This window comes from Manacus vitellinus, unplaced genomic scaffold (assembly GCF_001715985.3).
Source record: "Manacus vitellinus isolate BGI_N305 unplaced genomic scaffold, ASM171598v3 scaffold_40_pilon, whole genome shotgun sequence".
Lineage (NCBI taxonomy): Eukaryota > Metazoa > Chordata > Aves > Passeriformes > Pipridae > Manacus > Manacus vitellinus.
Genome location: NW_021940541.1, coordinates 6828367 through 6841312, shown reverse-complemented (window position 1 = coordinate 6841312; position 12946 = coordinate 6828367). Strand labels below are relative to the sequence as shown.

Sequence of the window (12946 nt, the reverse complement as noted above, 5' to 3'; positions counted from 1 at the left end):
GATTTGAATATAATCTCGTATAAAACCTCACTAGAACAGAAGGGTAACTGATGAAATGCAGACAGTTATCCATAATTTGTAGCCACTTAGCAGAAGCTAAGTGACTCTGCCAAGTCTCCAAACTCAATCCTTGGGTTTAACCTTGGGTTAAAAAAACCCCAAAAACCACAACAAAATTAGGGAAAAATCCTACCAAAAATAAGTAAACTTCTCCTGGCCAGCCTGTAGCATCAATAAACAGTGCAGAGAACAAAGATAAAACTCAGTAGTGGCATTTGACATCCTTGGGGCAAACATGGGAAGGTGTCAGACAACCCATAAAGAGTAAACCTCAAATTAAATGCAAGATCTAACTACAGGCTCTTGATAGACTTCTAGCAAAAAGTTACTCAGTAGCCTTAATTAATCAGACTTTGAAGGCTGCAAACAAAGCAACCAACTAAAGTGGCATTCAGAAGCAGAGTCCTCCCAGTAGCTCTTACTGCACTTCCAAGTCTATGAACAGGTAAAATGGTTAGACTGGGAAGCAAGGACAATATCAGATTCCTGAAGGCACAGTGGGGCAGAGGTTAAACATCAGCTGCTCTGTGACAACCACAAGCACCTGCCCATCCTTTGACAATCTGCAGAAACTACAATGTAATCTTCTCTTCCTTGACTGCCAGGTGAACTTCCAGAGGATGAACTGCTGGGGGAAGTAACACACAGGTGAGTTACCACTGAGCAACCTGCAGCCAGAAAAAACACCTCTATGACTGGCATTAGTCAAACTCCACGTCTCAGCCAGATTTGGGAAGTTAACTGGGTTTAGGGGAGCCTGTGAGCACCAAGTGCCAATATCTTGCTATTTCTCCACAAGTATTTTTAATCACAGCCACAGGCCCCTTTTCCAAGACCTTCAACCCATCTCCTGGCTTCCTGTCTCTGTGCTGTTACAACCTGGAAAACACTTCTGTTCAGTAATTACATATTCAAACACAGACTCCCCTGTTCTTCATTATTTTGGGAGACACAACCATTCACCAACGGAAGGAAAACAGGTTTCAACGTGCCCAACGTGGTGAGGTCCTGATTCGGCAGGGAAACACTGCAACATCACTAAAACCCATACAGATGGGCAAATTAGGTCCAATCCAGCTACCACCTCCTTAGTAAGAATAGATCCCAATCTCTCAATCTGAAAAGAAAAAACCTGGTATGCTAGGAAGAGGTTCACTAGTGTAAAGTTATCAGAGAAGAAATATTTGAAAAGTAAACTGGAAGGCTGAAGACGAAAACAAACCAATGAGAATAAAACCAGCTTATTATTAAAGGCAGCTGTGGATATCTGTGTTTAAGTAAGTCCTTCCCCTTCCAGCCCAGCCATGTACAGCAGCCTCCAGCCCCAGCTGCCAGCTCATCTGGCCATGCAACGTTGCAATATGATGTCACAGGATAGCTCAGACAGTCATTCCAGAAACCCTGAATTACCCAGAAAGCACTTTGTGTACTGGGGTCAGCAGAACACTGTTATCTCCCTTACAACAGAGGCCAGACTGTTTATACACACAGAGTTAGCTCTCATGCATCAGCCAGCTATTTATTTAGTGAGATCAGCTATCACTGTAAACCAATTTCCTTGCAAATAAGAAACACAGCTGCTCTAAAACCCACTTAAAACTCTTTCCTGCATTCAGTATTTGGACAAGCAGCAGAACAGATGACAAGAATAGTAAAAAAAAAAAAGGTCACCAGCATATCTAGTGACACACTGAAACAGTCTTCACTTTTACAATGTTTATTTACAGTGTTTACTTAATGCTTATATATAGTTAAACATGAACCTTTACCTTGAAAAGTATCACACGAAAATCTTACAACTGCCATTCAAACTGGGTACTATCAGGAGGATACAGAAAACAGCAGCCTGAAAGGTAATTCCTAGAATCTGTACTGCAGGTTGGTTATTCCATGTGTAAAAACACACAGCAAAAATGAATGCTGCTTATCAGCTCTGGAAAAGGCATTAAAAAACCAGAAATAAGCCCTGAGTAAGCTTGAAGTTGCCTGTAACTTTTATCCTAGAACAGTCACACAGAGAGGTCTCACTAAGGCAAATTCCCCCAACCCAACCATCCAAAGGGCACTTTCCCAACTCCTCCTGATGAACCAGGAGTTCCTGCCGTGCTCTCAGAGTAACACCTGCAAAACATCAGCTCAGATACCCCAACTGGATACGGCACCTGCAACACAACTCGGCTGTAAAACCTAATGGAGATTTCAACTGGAATTAAGTGGTTTCCAGACTGACTTATTTCACTACACAAAACTAGTACCTGGTTGCAGAAGAACTTTTCTTCCTAAATCTGAGCACCACGAATTAGGTTGTTGGCAGGTCTCAAAGTAAGGGCTGGGATGTGGAAGCACAAGAACACAGAGAGCACTAAAGCACTCATTACACATTCTTCTCACTCAAGTTATTTTATCCATTAATCTTTTCATTTACTCTTTTAAATTAAACTCAGCAAGTCAGATTCTTGCCAGTCAATCTCTGTAACACTCCAGGGAAGGCTGGGAAGGATCCCAACACCAAGTTTGGACATGGGGAGAAAAAAGGAAATGCAAAGGAAGCAAGCACTGCCTTCTGCCTGGCACAGGTGAGGGTATGCCCAAGGATAGCATGACTGACTTATAAGCAGGTAAGAAGTATCAGATTAGAATGTGATTAGAATGATGACACACCTGGTTCTGAAAAACTATCTATCTGTATATACATGCACACTGGAAAAAAAAAGGAAAGCTCTGTTAGTGTTTTCTTGTTTGTTTTTCTGTTTGGTTTTTTTGTTGTTGTTTTTTGTTTGTTTTTTTAATGTTCATATTCAACATCTCTAAGCCATAAAGAACTACAGTGCATTTCCACAGAAGGTTGTTCATTAAATCACAGTAAAGCTTTCTGAAGCCTCAAGTCAAAAAGCTTAAATGTTTAGGATGAGACCAAAAAAATCCTGATGGCCTTCAAGTTTATTTGAAAGACAGATTACAGAATATTATGTAAGGCACAAATCTCAGAACTATTCCCCATTGTATTTACAAATATTATCAAGTTTTACAAGATCATGAATTTTCATAAAAAGTGACATTTTCAAAAAGCTTTTCTTGCTTTAATCCTCCTCCTTTCTTTTGATAGGATTAAATGCTGAAATGGCAGGCTGTTAAATAAGCACACTGAAATGCCAACTGTGAGGCATTTAACTCCATGTATTTACAAATTAACATTTCACAGTTGTTTTAAATTTTGACATTATAGTTTAGTACCTTCGGGCAACTCATTTCAGAAGGTGCTGGATTTGATTTACGTTATTTCTCATTTCACATTCATATGTTATGGCACTGGAATACCTTTAGGTTTCCCATAATCCCTGATAAAGGAAATTTAGTTTTATGAAAGGCTGAGAAATATTGCTTTGTTTTTATGAACAGGAACCAATGAGCCTGCCTAAAGTAAATTCAAAGTTATCATTAACTTTACCTATAAAAGGCCATATCCATCAAGATAACACCACCAGAAGGAGTGGAGATCATGGCCTATATATCTGTATGTACACACACACAAATTCCAAGTGCAATATTGAAAGATGGTGTCATAGGCCTTCCCCTTCAGTCACTTCAGTGCTGACCACAATGTTCAGAATGACCTGGAGAAAACATCAAGTAGCATTCCTAAAAAAAGCAGTGGGATGCTTATCTTAATTCTTTAATTCTTTCTATTATTAGGTTACTTCAGAGGATATCTGTGTGCTCCTGAGACAACTGCTGCTTATGGGCTACTAGCTGTGGCAGTTTAGATGGAAATTTTTACTTTGCAGACTATGAAATGCAGTTTCTGTATTGCTAAAGTTAACATTTACAGAAGAGGTTTCAAAAAAATCATAACAAACCCCCATACCAACAACACAAAAGCCCCATCACTTACTACCTGTAGGAATACGAAACTGTGGCTATTCTTACAGCACCACTTAAGAGCAAACTTGGAACAGATACATTTTGGTTTGCAGTTGAGCACCTCTCCCCATTACTTTATATTCATAAAACCAATAAAAAGCAGAAGCCATTTACAGTTTGTGCTTCCTGAGTGCAACAGTATCAGAAGATACCAATCTCTTTTCAAGAGTTTCTACAGTTTGTAGAAAACCAATTTATCTGTCAGAAAAATCAGTATGCAGACAAAGGAAACATGACTCCACAGATATGCAGGGCAGTTCATGAGAAACAAGATTCTCGTTTCAGGACAACTACACTCCTGATTCATTCTTCTCTACAGGGCTGGAACAGAGAAAGGTTCCAGTGCTTCCATGTTCCAGACAGCTGAGCATCCCCAGAGCTGCCAGGGCACTGCCCAGTCCCTGTGCAGGGTGTCAGGGCTGCAGAGCTGCCTCAGCTCTGTGGGACTGAACCTCCAGGCTCATTTCTGGGTCCATTCCTATGCCACTTCTAAGGAAGGTATATATTTTTTCCTTCTATGCACAGAGAAACTCTGATTTCTACAAGCAGAAAGAATTGTTCTGTTTTTTTCTTGGAGCACATTTGTTTAGAGTGATCCCTGGGCCTTGTTACACTTGGTGAGACTCTTGCTGCTGACTTTACCTGTGCCAGCATTTTGCATAGTGGTGTGAAAAAAATCACATGACTTTTCAGCAGAAATCAATCTGGTATTGCTTACTGGCAGTTCAGTGGACATAACCATCCCCATTTATGACACAGCCTCTACCCTAATATCTACAAACACATATCAAGTTATTTAGACATATCTAATTATTTACCCACAGAACACCTGTTTAGTGATCCAATGCTGCTAATGCCAATGACCACATCCTATCCACATGTAATTTTTACATAGCAATGCACTGATTCATGTTAATTCCAGCAGCATGTACTAATTAAGATATTTAAGAATGGTTACATGTTTCACATGGGAATGTGTCAAATCACCTCTCTGCAGTCTTACTGGTGTTTCAGATTTGATAGACAGAAGCCTGAGACACCTTTGTATTGAAACAGACACTTCAATAATGCTCCAGATATATTCACTAACACAGCATCTTTTTTCAAAATCAATTGTGACACCCACTAATATTCCATAAATAATGGGATCAGATAAAAGTCTCGCCAAAATTCATTATGATGTATTAAACCTGCCTGATCTTTATCACTGCTACTAACACAATAAACAGAATGCAAACGTCACAGAGCATGGAAAGTTATGAGAATTTTCCTCAGGAGCACTGCAGAACACAGTCAGAATCAGAGGATGTACTGCCATGCCTTTGTGAGGTCTGTATAAATTAGTCCCTTTTCAACCAGAATATCTCTCTCATATTTTTACTTCAACTCAGACTACCATTTCTCTTCTGTAGTTTCTGAAGTTGTTATTCATTCCAACAACTTCATCTTGAGTAAGCATTGCACACATGTGCATTAAAATAAGGATTTATTATTACTGCCATCAGCTGCCTCATGGTTAACATTGCTTTGGGGCTAAAAATCACAGGAAGGATACAAGTAAACTTTTAGTTTGGAAAAACATCACAATGTTTGTTCTTTATAAATTGTTATTTAACTATTCACAGTCACAATTTCTGAGAAAAAAAAACCTAAGTTCCAGTGCTAAATGTGTCAGCAACACTTTTGTTGTTGAGGACCTTTGGCAATACTCCTGCCACTCTGGGGGATGCCCTAACATTTTGCAACTTAACTTGCACATTTAACCTGATTTCCCAAGGAGAAGATTTCCATGATTTCTCTACATCTGTTGAATATAAGTTGGGAGCAAAAAGTAGTTCTGCAAGTTGCTAATTTTCATTCATATCAAGATTTTCAAAAGCAAGATTTTAAGAGCAGCCACCTGTCTAGTGGCCTGAGTTGAAGGTGGTTGAGCACAGTGAACTCCTCGCAGTGCCAGCGGAGCAGAGGTGCAGCAGCTCAGCTCCAGGATTCCTGCTCTCTGGCTTTAATGAAGGACTGCACACAGAGGCAGAGAACACCCTCCTGGACACTGCAGAACACCCTCCTGGACACTGCAGAACACCCTCCTGGACACTGCAGAACACCCTCCTGGACACTGCAGAACACCCTCCTGGACACTGCAGGCTGGATTTCTAACATCTCAGAGATGTTTAAAAACCTGCCATTTCGTTTAAAAACCTGCCATTTCATTTTAGATGTTGAAACAGAAGATGAGTTTTTGAGAGTCTCAAACTGAGTAATTTTCCATAGTTTCAAAAAGGAGCTGTTCCCCCCTGGAACAGTTTAGTCCTGCTGCCACCTGCTGTCACAGACACATCAGTGCCACGCTGGCTGCACGGCGTTTTCCCTTTCCTCCTCTGTTGCTAAGAGTGTAAAAGAACATGTTCTAACAATGCTGCTCAACATTATCTAAAAGTAATCAGAAACTAATTTGTCCAGAGAAGTGTGCTGGTAAACCAATGCACTGCCACTTCCATTGCCAGAGCATCAACCCTGCAAATTTGTGTGTGGTTCCATTCACGGTTTATCCCCAAAAAGGGTCATTCACGTAAGTATTAGCAGGATGGGGCTGGGTTTTTTTGTTTTGGGGTTTGTTTGGTTTTTAACCCCAGCAATATTGCTTCCTTCTGGAAAATTCTGAAATATTTATTATTATTATTATTAGGAAAGTACTAAGACTATGAACTGGCCAGACTACTAAAGTTGAGTTGCTCCTACTTTATACTTACATGATCATGCAAAGAGCCTTAAATATTTAGATTAAAACAAACTTAAAAGTTAAACAAAATTAAAAACCGCTATGTAAACCAGATTAAACAAAAAGGTCTGAAAAGAAATTACTCAAATCTAGCTCCTGCCTAGTGCTTCAATGAAGACTAGCAACTTCTAGAGTTAAGTGAACTCAGTAATTCCTCTCAGGACCCCTGGAATGCTTTTATGCCACCATCTCTGGTGGTGATGTGCTTCAGCAGCCTGACCTGGCTGAGGCTGCTGCCATCCCACCCTCCTTTCTCCCTTCCACCAGCCCCAGAGGCATCCTGCAGGAAGCCAGCCTGGGGTAGAGGAGGGGCAGGGACAGCTCTGGGGGACAGTCCTGAGCTGTCCTCAGGCTGTGCCTGTGGCTGCTGAGCCCCACGGGGGGAGGCTCTTCCCGGGGTGCTCCGGCCTGCACTGCTCCTGGCACTGCTCCTGGCACTGCTCCTGGCACTGCAGGACCCACACTGCTCCTGGCCCTGGCACTGCAGGACCCACACTGCTCCTGGCACTGCAGGACCCACACTGCTCCTGGCACTGCAGGACCCACACTGCTCCTGGCCCTGGCACTGCAGGACCCACACTGCTCCTGGCACTGCAGGACCCACACTGCTCCTGGCACTGCAGGACCCACACTGCTCCTGGCCCTGGCACTGCAGGACCCACACTGCTCCTGGCACTGCAGGACCCACACTGCTCCTGGCACTGCAGGACCCACACTGCTGGCACTGCAGGACCCACACTGCTCCTGGCACTGCAGGACCCACACTGCTCCTGGCACTGCAGGACCCACACTGCTCCTGGCACTGCAGGACCCACACTGCTCCTGGCCCTGGCACACCCCAAGCTGTTTGTCACTCGAGTCACAGCTTCCTAAGACAGCACAGGTGAACCTCTACCCTCCCTTCAGGTTCTTCATTTCACTAAGAATGCAGTAGCTAAAAAGAAGCCTTCTGTCTGTTGCTCAGCCATACACCCTTTTTGGCAAAACATAATATACAGTAAGCTGGAAACAAGTATCACAGCATCTGTTACAAGGATTTTAAAAACAATGCAAAGTAGAAATTCATTGAGGAAAATTGAATGAGATGCTGAAATCCTGGATTCTTGCTGCCTCAGTGGAAAAATGATGCTGGTCTCCAAACACAACTCCAGTCAGATATAACAAAGGCACAGGGCTTAAGCCAGCTGAACTCAGACAGCAGAGGGTAAAATGCAGGACATAAACTTTTATTCTAGTGATTTCTTTACAGGAAACCAACTGTTAACATGAAGTGTTTTTAAAGCTTCAAGGGTTTTTCTTCACTAAGCACGTTACTTATTGCTCAGCACAAGCCCAATTCAATTTGATTACTGCCACAATATCCCTCTAATGTAAAACTGAAAGGCTCTTTCACATATCACACCTCTTATCTGAAGAAAAAGGAAAAAAAGGTCATTTTCACCCTCACACACACAAAAAAAGACAGGCAATCTGTAGGCTGTATGCATCATGTTATCAAGTGTAATAATTACTAAAAGATTAACTTACAATACCAGCAATATTATTACTTTCTGTATTTGCAGAGCATTGTAGAAGTGTTTTCCTTTAGCAGACACGGTAGGATTCACGTGCTCTAAGAACAATTGGAGAGCCAAAGCAATTGCCTCCATTTGCACAAACTGCAGGGGACAGGGAGGCAGAGTCACTCAGCCCCTCTGTTCCCTGTGCCCCAACACTCCCAACAGCAGGAATACACTGCTGGACAGCCACACCCAGGGTAATCCTCCTCAGCACTCTCTGAAGGCTGCCCACCCAAAGAGAACAGGACTGTCAAAGCACTGTCACACTGCTGCCCTCAGAGCAGCTGGAGAGCTGACAGTACAAACCAGGCCCAGCTGGGACAGCTCAACGTGATGGTATCCACACATGCCAATCTGACAGTCAAATACTCTGGGTTAAAAAGCAAATAACTGCTCGGCTATGGGGTTTTTTAATCACCCATTTCATTGCCTAAAGAACACTCCTTCTAGACAATGTATTAAGAGCTTAAGACAAACTGCAACATGCAGAGGTTATACTCTATTTTTTACCGTTTTAATAGAACTTCTTGATCTTTCTTCCCAAACATTACTGCTCAGCTCCATTGTGCAATGAACATTTGTTTCTCTTTCATAGGATCCAAACATAAATAACCTGAAATAGAAAAGCCCATAGTAAGAATTGTAATACTATTACACATACCCCAGATACTCACATATCCCACATACTCACCACTCTTCATTTACACACTATTATTATTATTATTATTATCATTATTATCATCAATGTGTACACATAGAGAAGTCCTCACAGAACAGATTCCACAGGCACAGCCTAACACCAAAGGAAAGACACTGCCACCCTCTAGTGGAAGAACTCCAAAAATATAAAATATAAGAAAATTTTTAGCTAGGGTTTTTTTGAGTTGTGTTTTTTTCCTGCTCTGTACTCTTTTCTTTTTTTTAATAAAGTGTTCAATCAGCAGACTAGCGTTTTTTCCGTAAAGAACTATTTTTTATTTTAAGAAAAGCAAAAATAGCTGCAAGAGTCTTCCATTTCAATCCTAAACTTCACAATGTACTGAAGCTCTTCTTGGTTTAAGAGAACACTAGTGTAGATCAAAGTTTAATCTAAAGTTTAACAGTTACCACTGCTTATATTTACATTTCACTAAACTAGGATCCTCATATCTGTAATTCTTTGTAACATTCATAACAAAAGAGTGGTTCTTCATGCATGATACCCTATTCCAGAAGGCTACAAAGCTTTTCAGGCAGATATCAGTACTAGAAAAGAAACCCCAAACCTATAAACTTTAGGCTATAGAACAGCAATCCCAGCTTGTTCACAGCTTATCTCACAGTAGCTGAAAGCAGATAAACATTTTGGAATAAAAATGCCAAACAAATCTTATTCAAAAGAGCTGTTAGATTTTAACTCCCTTCTAAACTTTCTCCATACATTTGACAGGAGCAGTTTCTAAGCTGTCATTGAAAGCATCTCATTTGTGACTGTGATACGAGACACAAAACTCTTCAGAAGACAGAGGCAAAAGCTGTCAGAAAAACATGTCAATTTTATCTGTTTATCTTGACACTGTTAAATAAAGTTTCTAGGTTAAATATTTATAATTGGGAAGTCCCAATCTTCCAGATGTGGAGATCTGTAGTAAACATACTTTGAAAATAAGGTAAAGCTATTGAAAACAACTTTCACCAACAACCAGAACCAGTGAAATGAATCCAATTCAAGGGAATTCACCTCCCTGGCTGTGACATCTCTCAAGCTTGCACTGCAGCAGGGAGAGAGAAATACATCTTTCTTTGCTATGTCCCTCTATGAAGAGTTTATGTAACTAGTGTTCAGCTGGGCACCTGAATGCAGGGGGCAGATGGGAGGGGAAGGTCATGCCTGGGTTGGGACCCAGCACACCTGACTGACAGTCTGTTGGTTCTGGCTCAGAGTTGGTGGCTGTATCTGTGACCCACCCTCAGAGGGACAGTCCCCACGCTCCAGTGTAACCCTGCAAACAGCAGCTGCCAACCTGACCTTCAGCACTGCGGATATGATCACTGTGAGCACAAATCCAGCCTCACAACCAACCAATCAGGTACTTGGGACAAGATTAAGCTTGTTCAAGGGTACTTGAACTGACAAACTCATCCCTTGTTTGCTTATTTTTAAAGCATCCCCAGCAACCCTGCATGGCTTTTCTCTTTTGCTTTCAGGAGCTGCTTTTGAGTGAAACAGGTTTTCCTCAGTGTCTCACTGATGTCAGACAATTCATTAAAGCTTTTCAGCTGATCACTGGTTGCACACATTTCATCTTCTGGTCACTTAGACACATTCTCAGGGAATTTTCCAGGGGTACTCATTATCCCTTGAAAATATCAGCACAGTAGCTATTTAGCTGTCTTGGACTGGCTGGAAGAACAAGGACGTGAAATAGCTCAAAACAAGAATAAAACAATTTTCAGCCAGAACTGTAACATGAAGTCACAAAAACCCAATGAGCCATACTGAGATTTCACCTTGCAGCAGGTTACCAGCAGTCAACTGGAAGAAACACATCACAAGACAGCCAAACTACACATCTAAATTTTAAAGAGCTCTTGATGTTGGAGTTTGATTTCCAATTTCAGAAAGACAAAGGGGAAATTTTAACTGCTGCTACACTACAAAAATTTTTGTCTGAATAGTATCTCCATTACCAGGCAAACAGAGGCACTGTGCTCTGTGAGGCAGCTGCAGAAAAAGGCTGACATTAAGCTTGTGTCTCAACACACCAAAACAATATATTAAAAATATATCCATATCCTACAGATTGATAGTTTGTAAATCAGTATGAAAGGATGTATGAAAGACACCCTGAAACAAAGTTTATAACCCCAACTATATTAAATCAATAAAGAATTGTGATTAAATTACCACCTCAGTAATTTAAGTATGCCACAGAAAAACAATTTCTGTTCCTTCCCCAGTTATAAATGGGATGGTTCCCTACAGCAAGCACGAGAGAGAAGAGAGTGATTCAAGACAGTACCTGTGACTACCTAAACAGTTGTGGTATTTTATTAAAGAACTACCTTAGGAAAATTTCCTTGTCCACAAAAGTCATCTATTGGAACAAATGCTAATTTAGAAAGCTCACTTTATGGCACAGTATTGAAAGAGTATTCTTGCCTAATACAATAAGATTGATAGGCTTTAAGAATTTCTGCCCAGTGCCTCTTTTAAAAAAATTAATATAACAATTTTGTTCTTCCCTTTTCCTTAAAATTTAAAGATAATGACAGATAACAGGAGTTTGGCAATAATTAAGTTCTGTGAGGGCACTGCAGTTGTTGAAAGTGTAAATTTTTGTACAGGTCAGAAAAAAATTTGCAAAACATATTCCTTATTATTTACAAAAAGGTTCCACAATTTCGTTAATTTAAAGGATGTGCAAAATTTAACTTTTCTTTCAACATCATGACAGCAAGAAAATTACTGTGCTCACGCTTGCAATTAGAAAAGAAACAAGTACAAAAGTGCAGATATTTGGTCATGTGAAGAATACAATTTAATTCAACAAGCCATTTATAGCATACAGAAAGCTTGCCAAATGTTTTATCACTATAGTTTCACCACAGTTTTCCAGACTTAGGCAGGAGGAGCAGCAAAACGCTCTTACCAGGTGGACAACAAGAATTCTACTCCAAATTCTGAACAGAAGTCAAAGAATAGCTACTACTGAGAAAACATAAAACATTCTGGGGCACTGCACAAAAGTGAAAAAGACACAGAATTAAGATCTTTCATCCTGGAACAAGAATGAAAGAATGAAAAATGTTGAGGTGTCTGTGGCAGATCCAAGTGCCAAAGCCAGATCCAGTGCTGCACCTCTGAGAACTGCCCCAGGCACCTCCACCCCAGCCCAGAGTGCTGCTGCAAAAGGGACATTGGAGCATTGGACTCTCCTACATATTTCTTCTGTTACTACCAACATCCCTTATGTGTCTTTCAGCTTCTACCTCATCAATATCTTAAGATGCAAGGTAAGCAAGAATATTTATTTACTCACAGAGGGACTCTGTGGGCAGCAGTTGTAGTTGTTTAGTTCAAAAAAGGACAGGACACCTGGAAGATCTGAGGAATTACTATGGGACCAACAGTCAGATGTGTAGGCTGAGAGGTGTCAGGTGAGACAATCTCATGTGTGTGTTGAGAACTTCCAAGCTGCACAAAACAGATTAAGTCAGACCCAAAGCTTAAAAGACCTGACAAACCAGGAACTGCCTCCTCTGCGAGCCATCTGATGAGCAGCTGTGACTGCTGAAAATGCTGAGAGGGCAGAGGATGATGTCAAACTGAGTAATCTGGGCTCTGAAGGCAAAGAAACACACCACCACTTGGATGTTGGTGACATCACACAGTGTTTCAGACCGAGGAAAGACACAGGATTTAAAGGATTACTCTCCGAACCAAGAACAGTTGCACGCAACTTCAAGTGGTTATTGTGGTCCTCATGATAAAAATGAATGCACTACTGTGTAAAGAGAGATCAGGCAGGACAAGCAGAGAGGAAACAGTCCTGGCAGGCAAGGAACACAGACAGTCATTCAGAATTCTTGGATCATTCACAGACAACACATCACAAAGCAAGGGAGACAGGTGAGCAGCAATTTT

General features: G+C 41.1%; 1 protein-coding gene across 1 annotated transcript in view; it reads right to left on the bottom strand.

Annotated features, from left to right (window-relative positions):
* The window catches only part of PDZD8 (PDZ domain containing 8), a gene marked incomplete at its 5' end in the record, with an annotated part of 58807 nt that overhangs the window by 26880 nt on the left and 18981 nt on the right, over positions 1 to 12946 (bottom strand). Inside the window, one exon of the mRNA XM_018078499.2 lies at positions 8830 to 8932. Within this exon, the coding sequence (XP_017933988.2) occupies positions 8830 to 8932 (103 nt within the window). The remainder of the gene's footprint in view (positions 1 to 8829; positions 8933 to 12946) is intronic.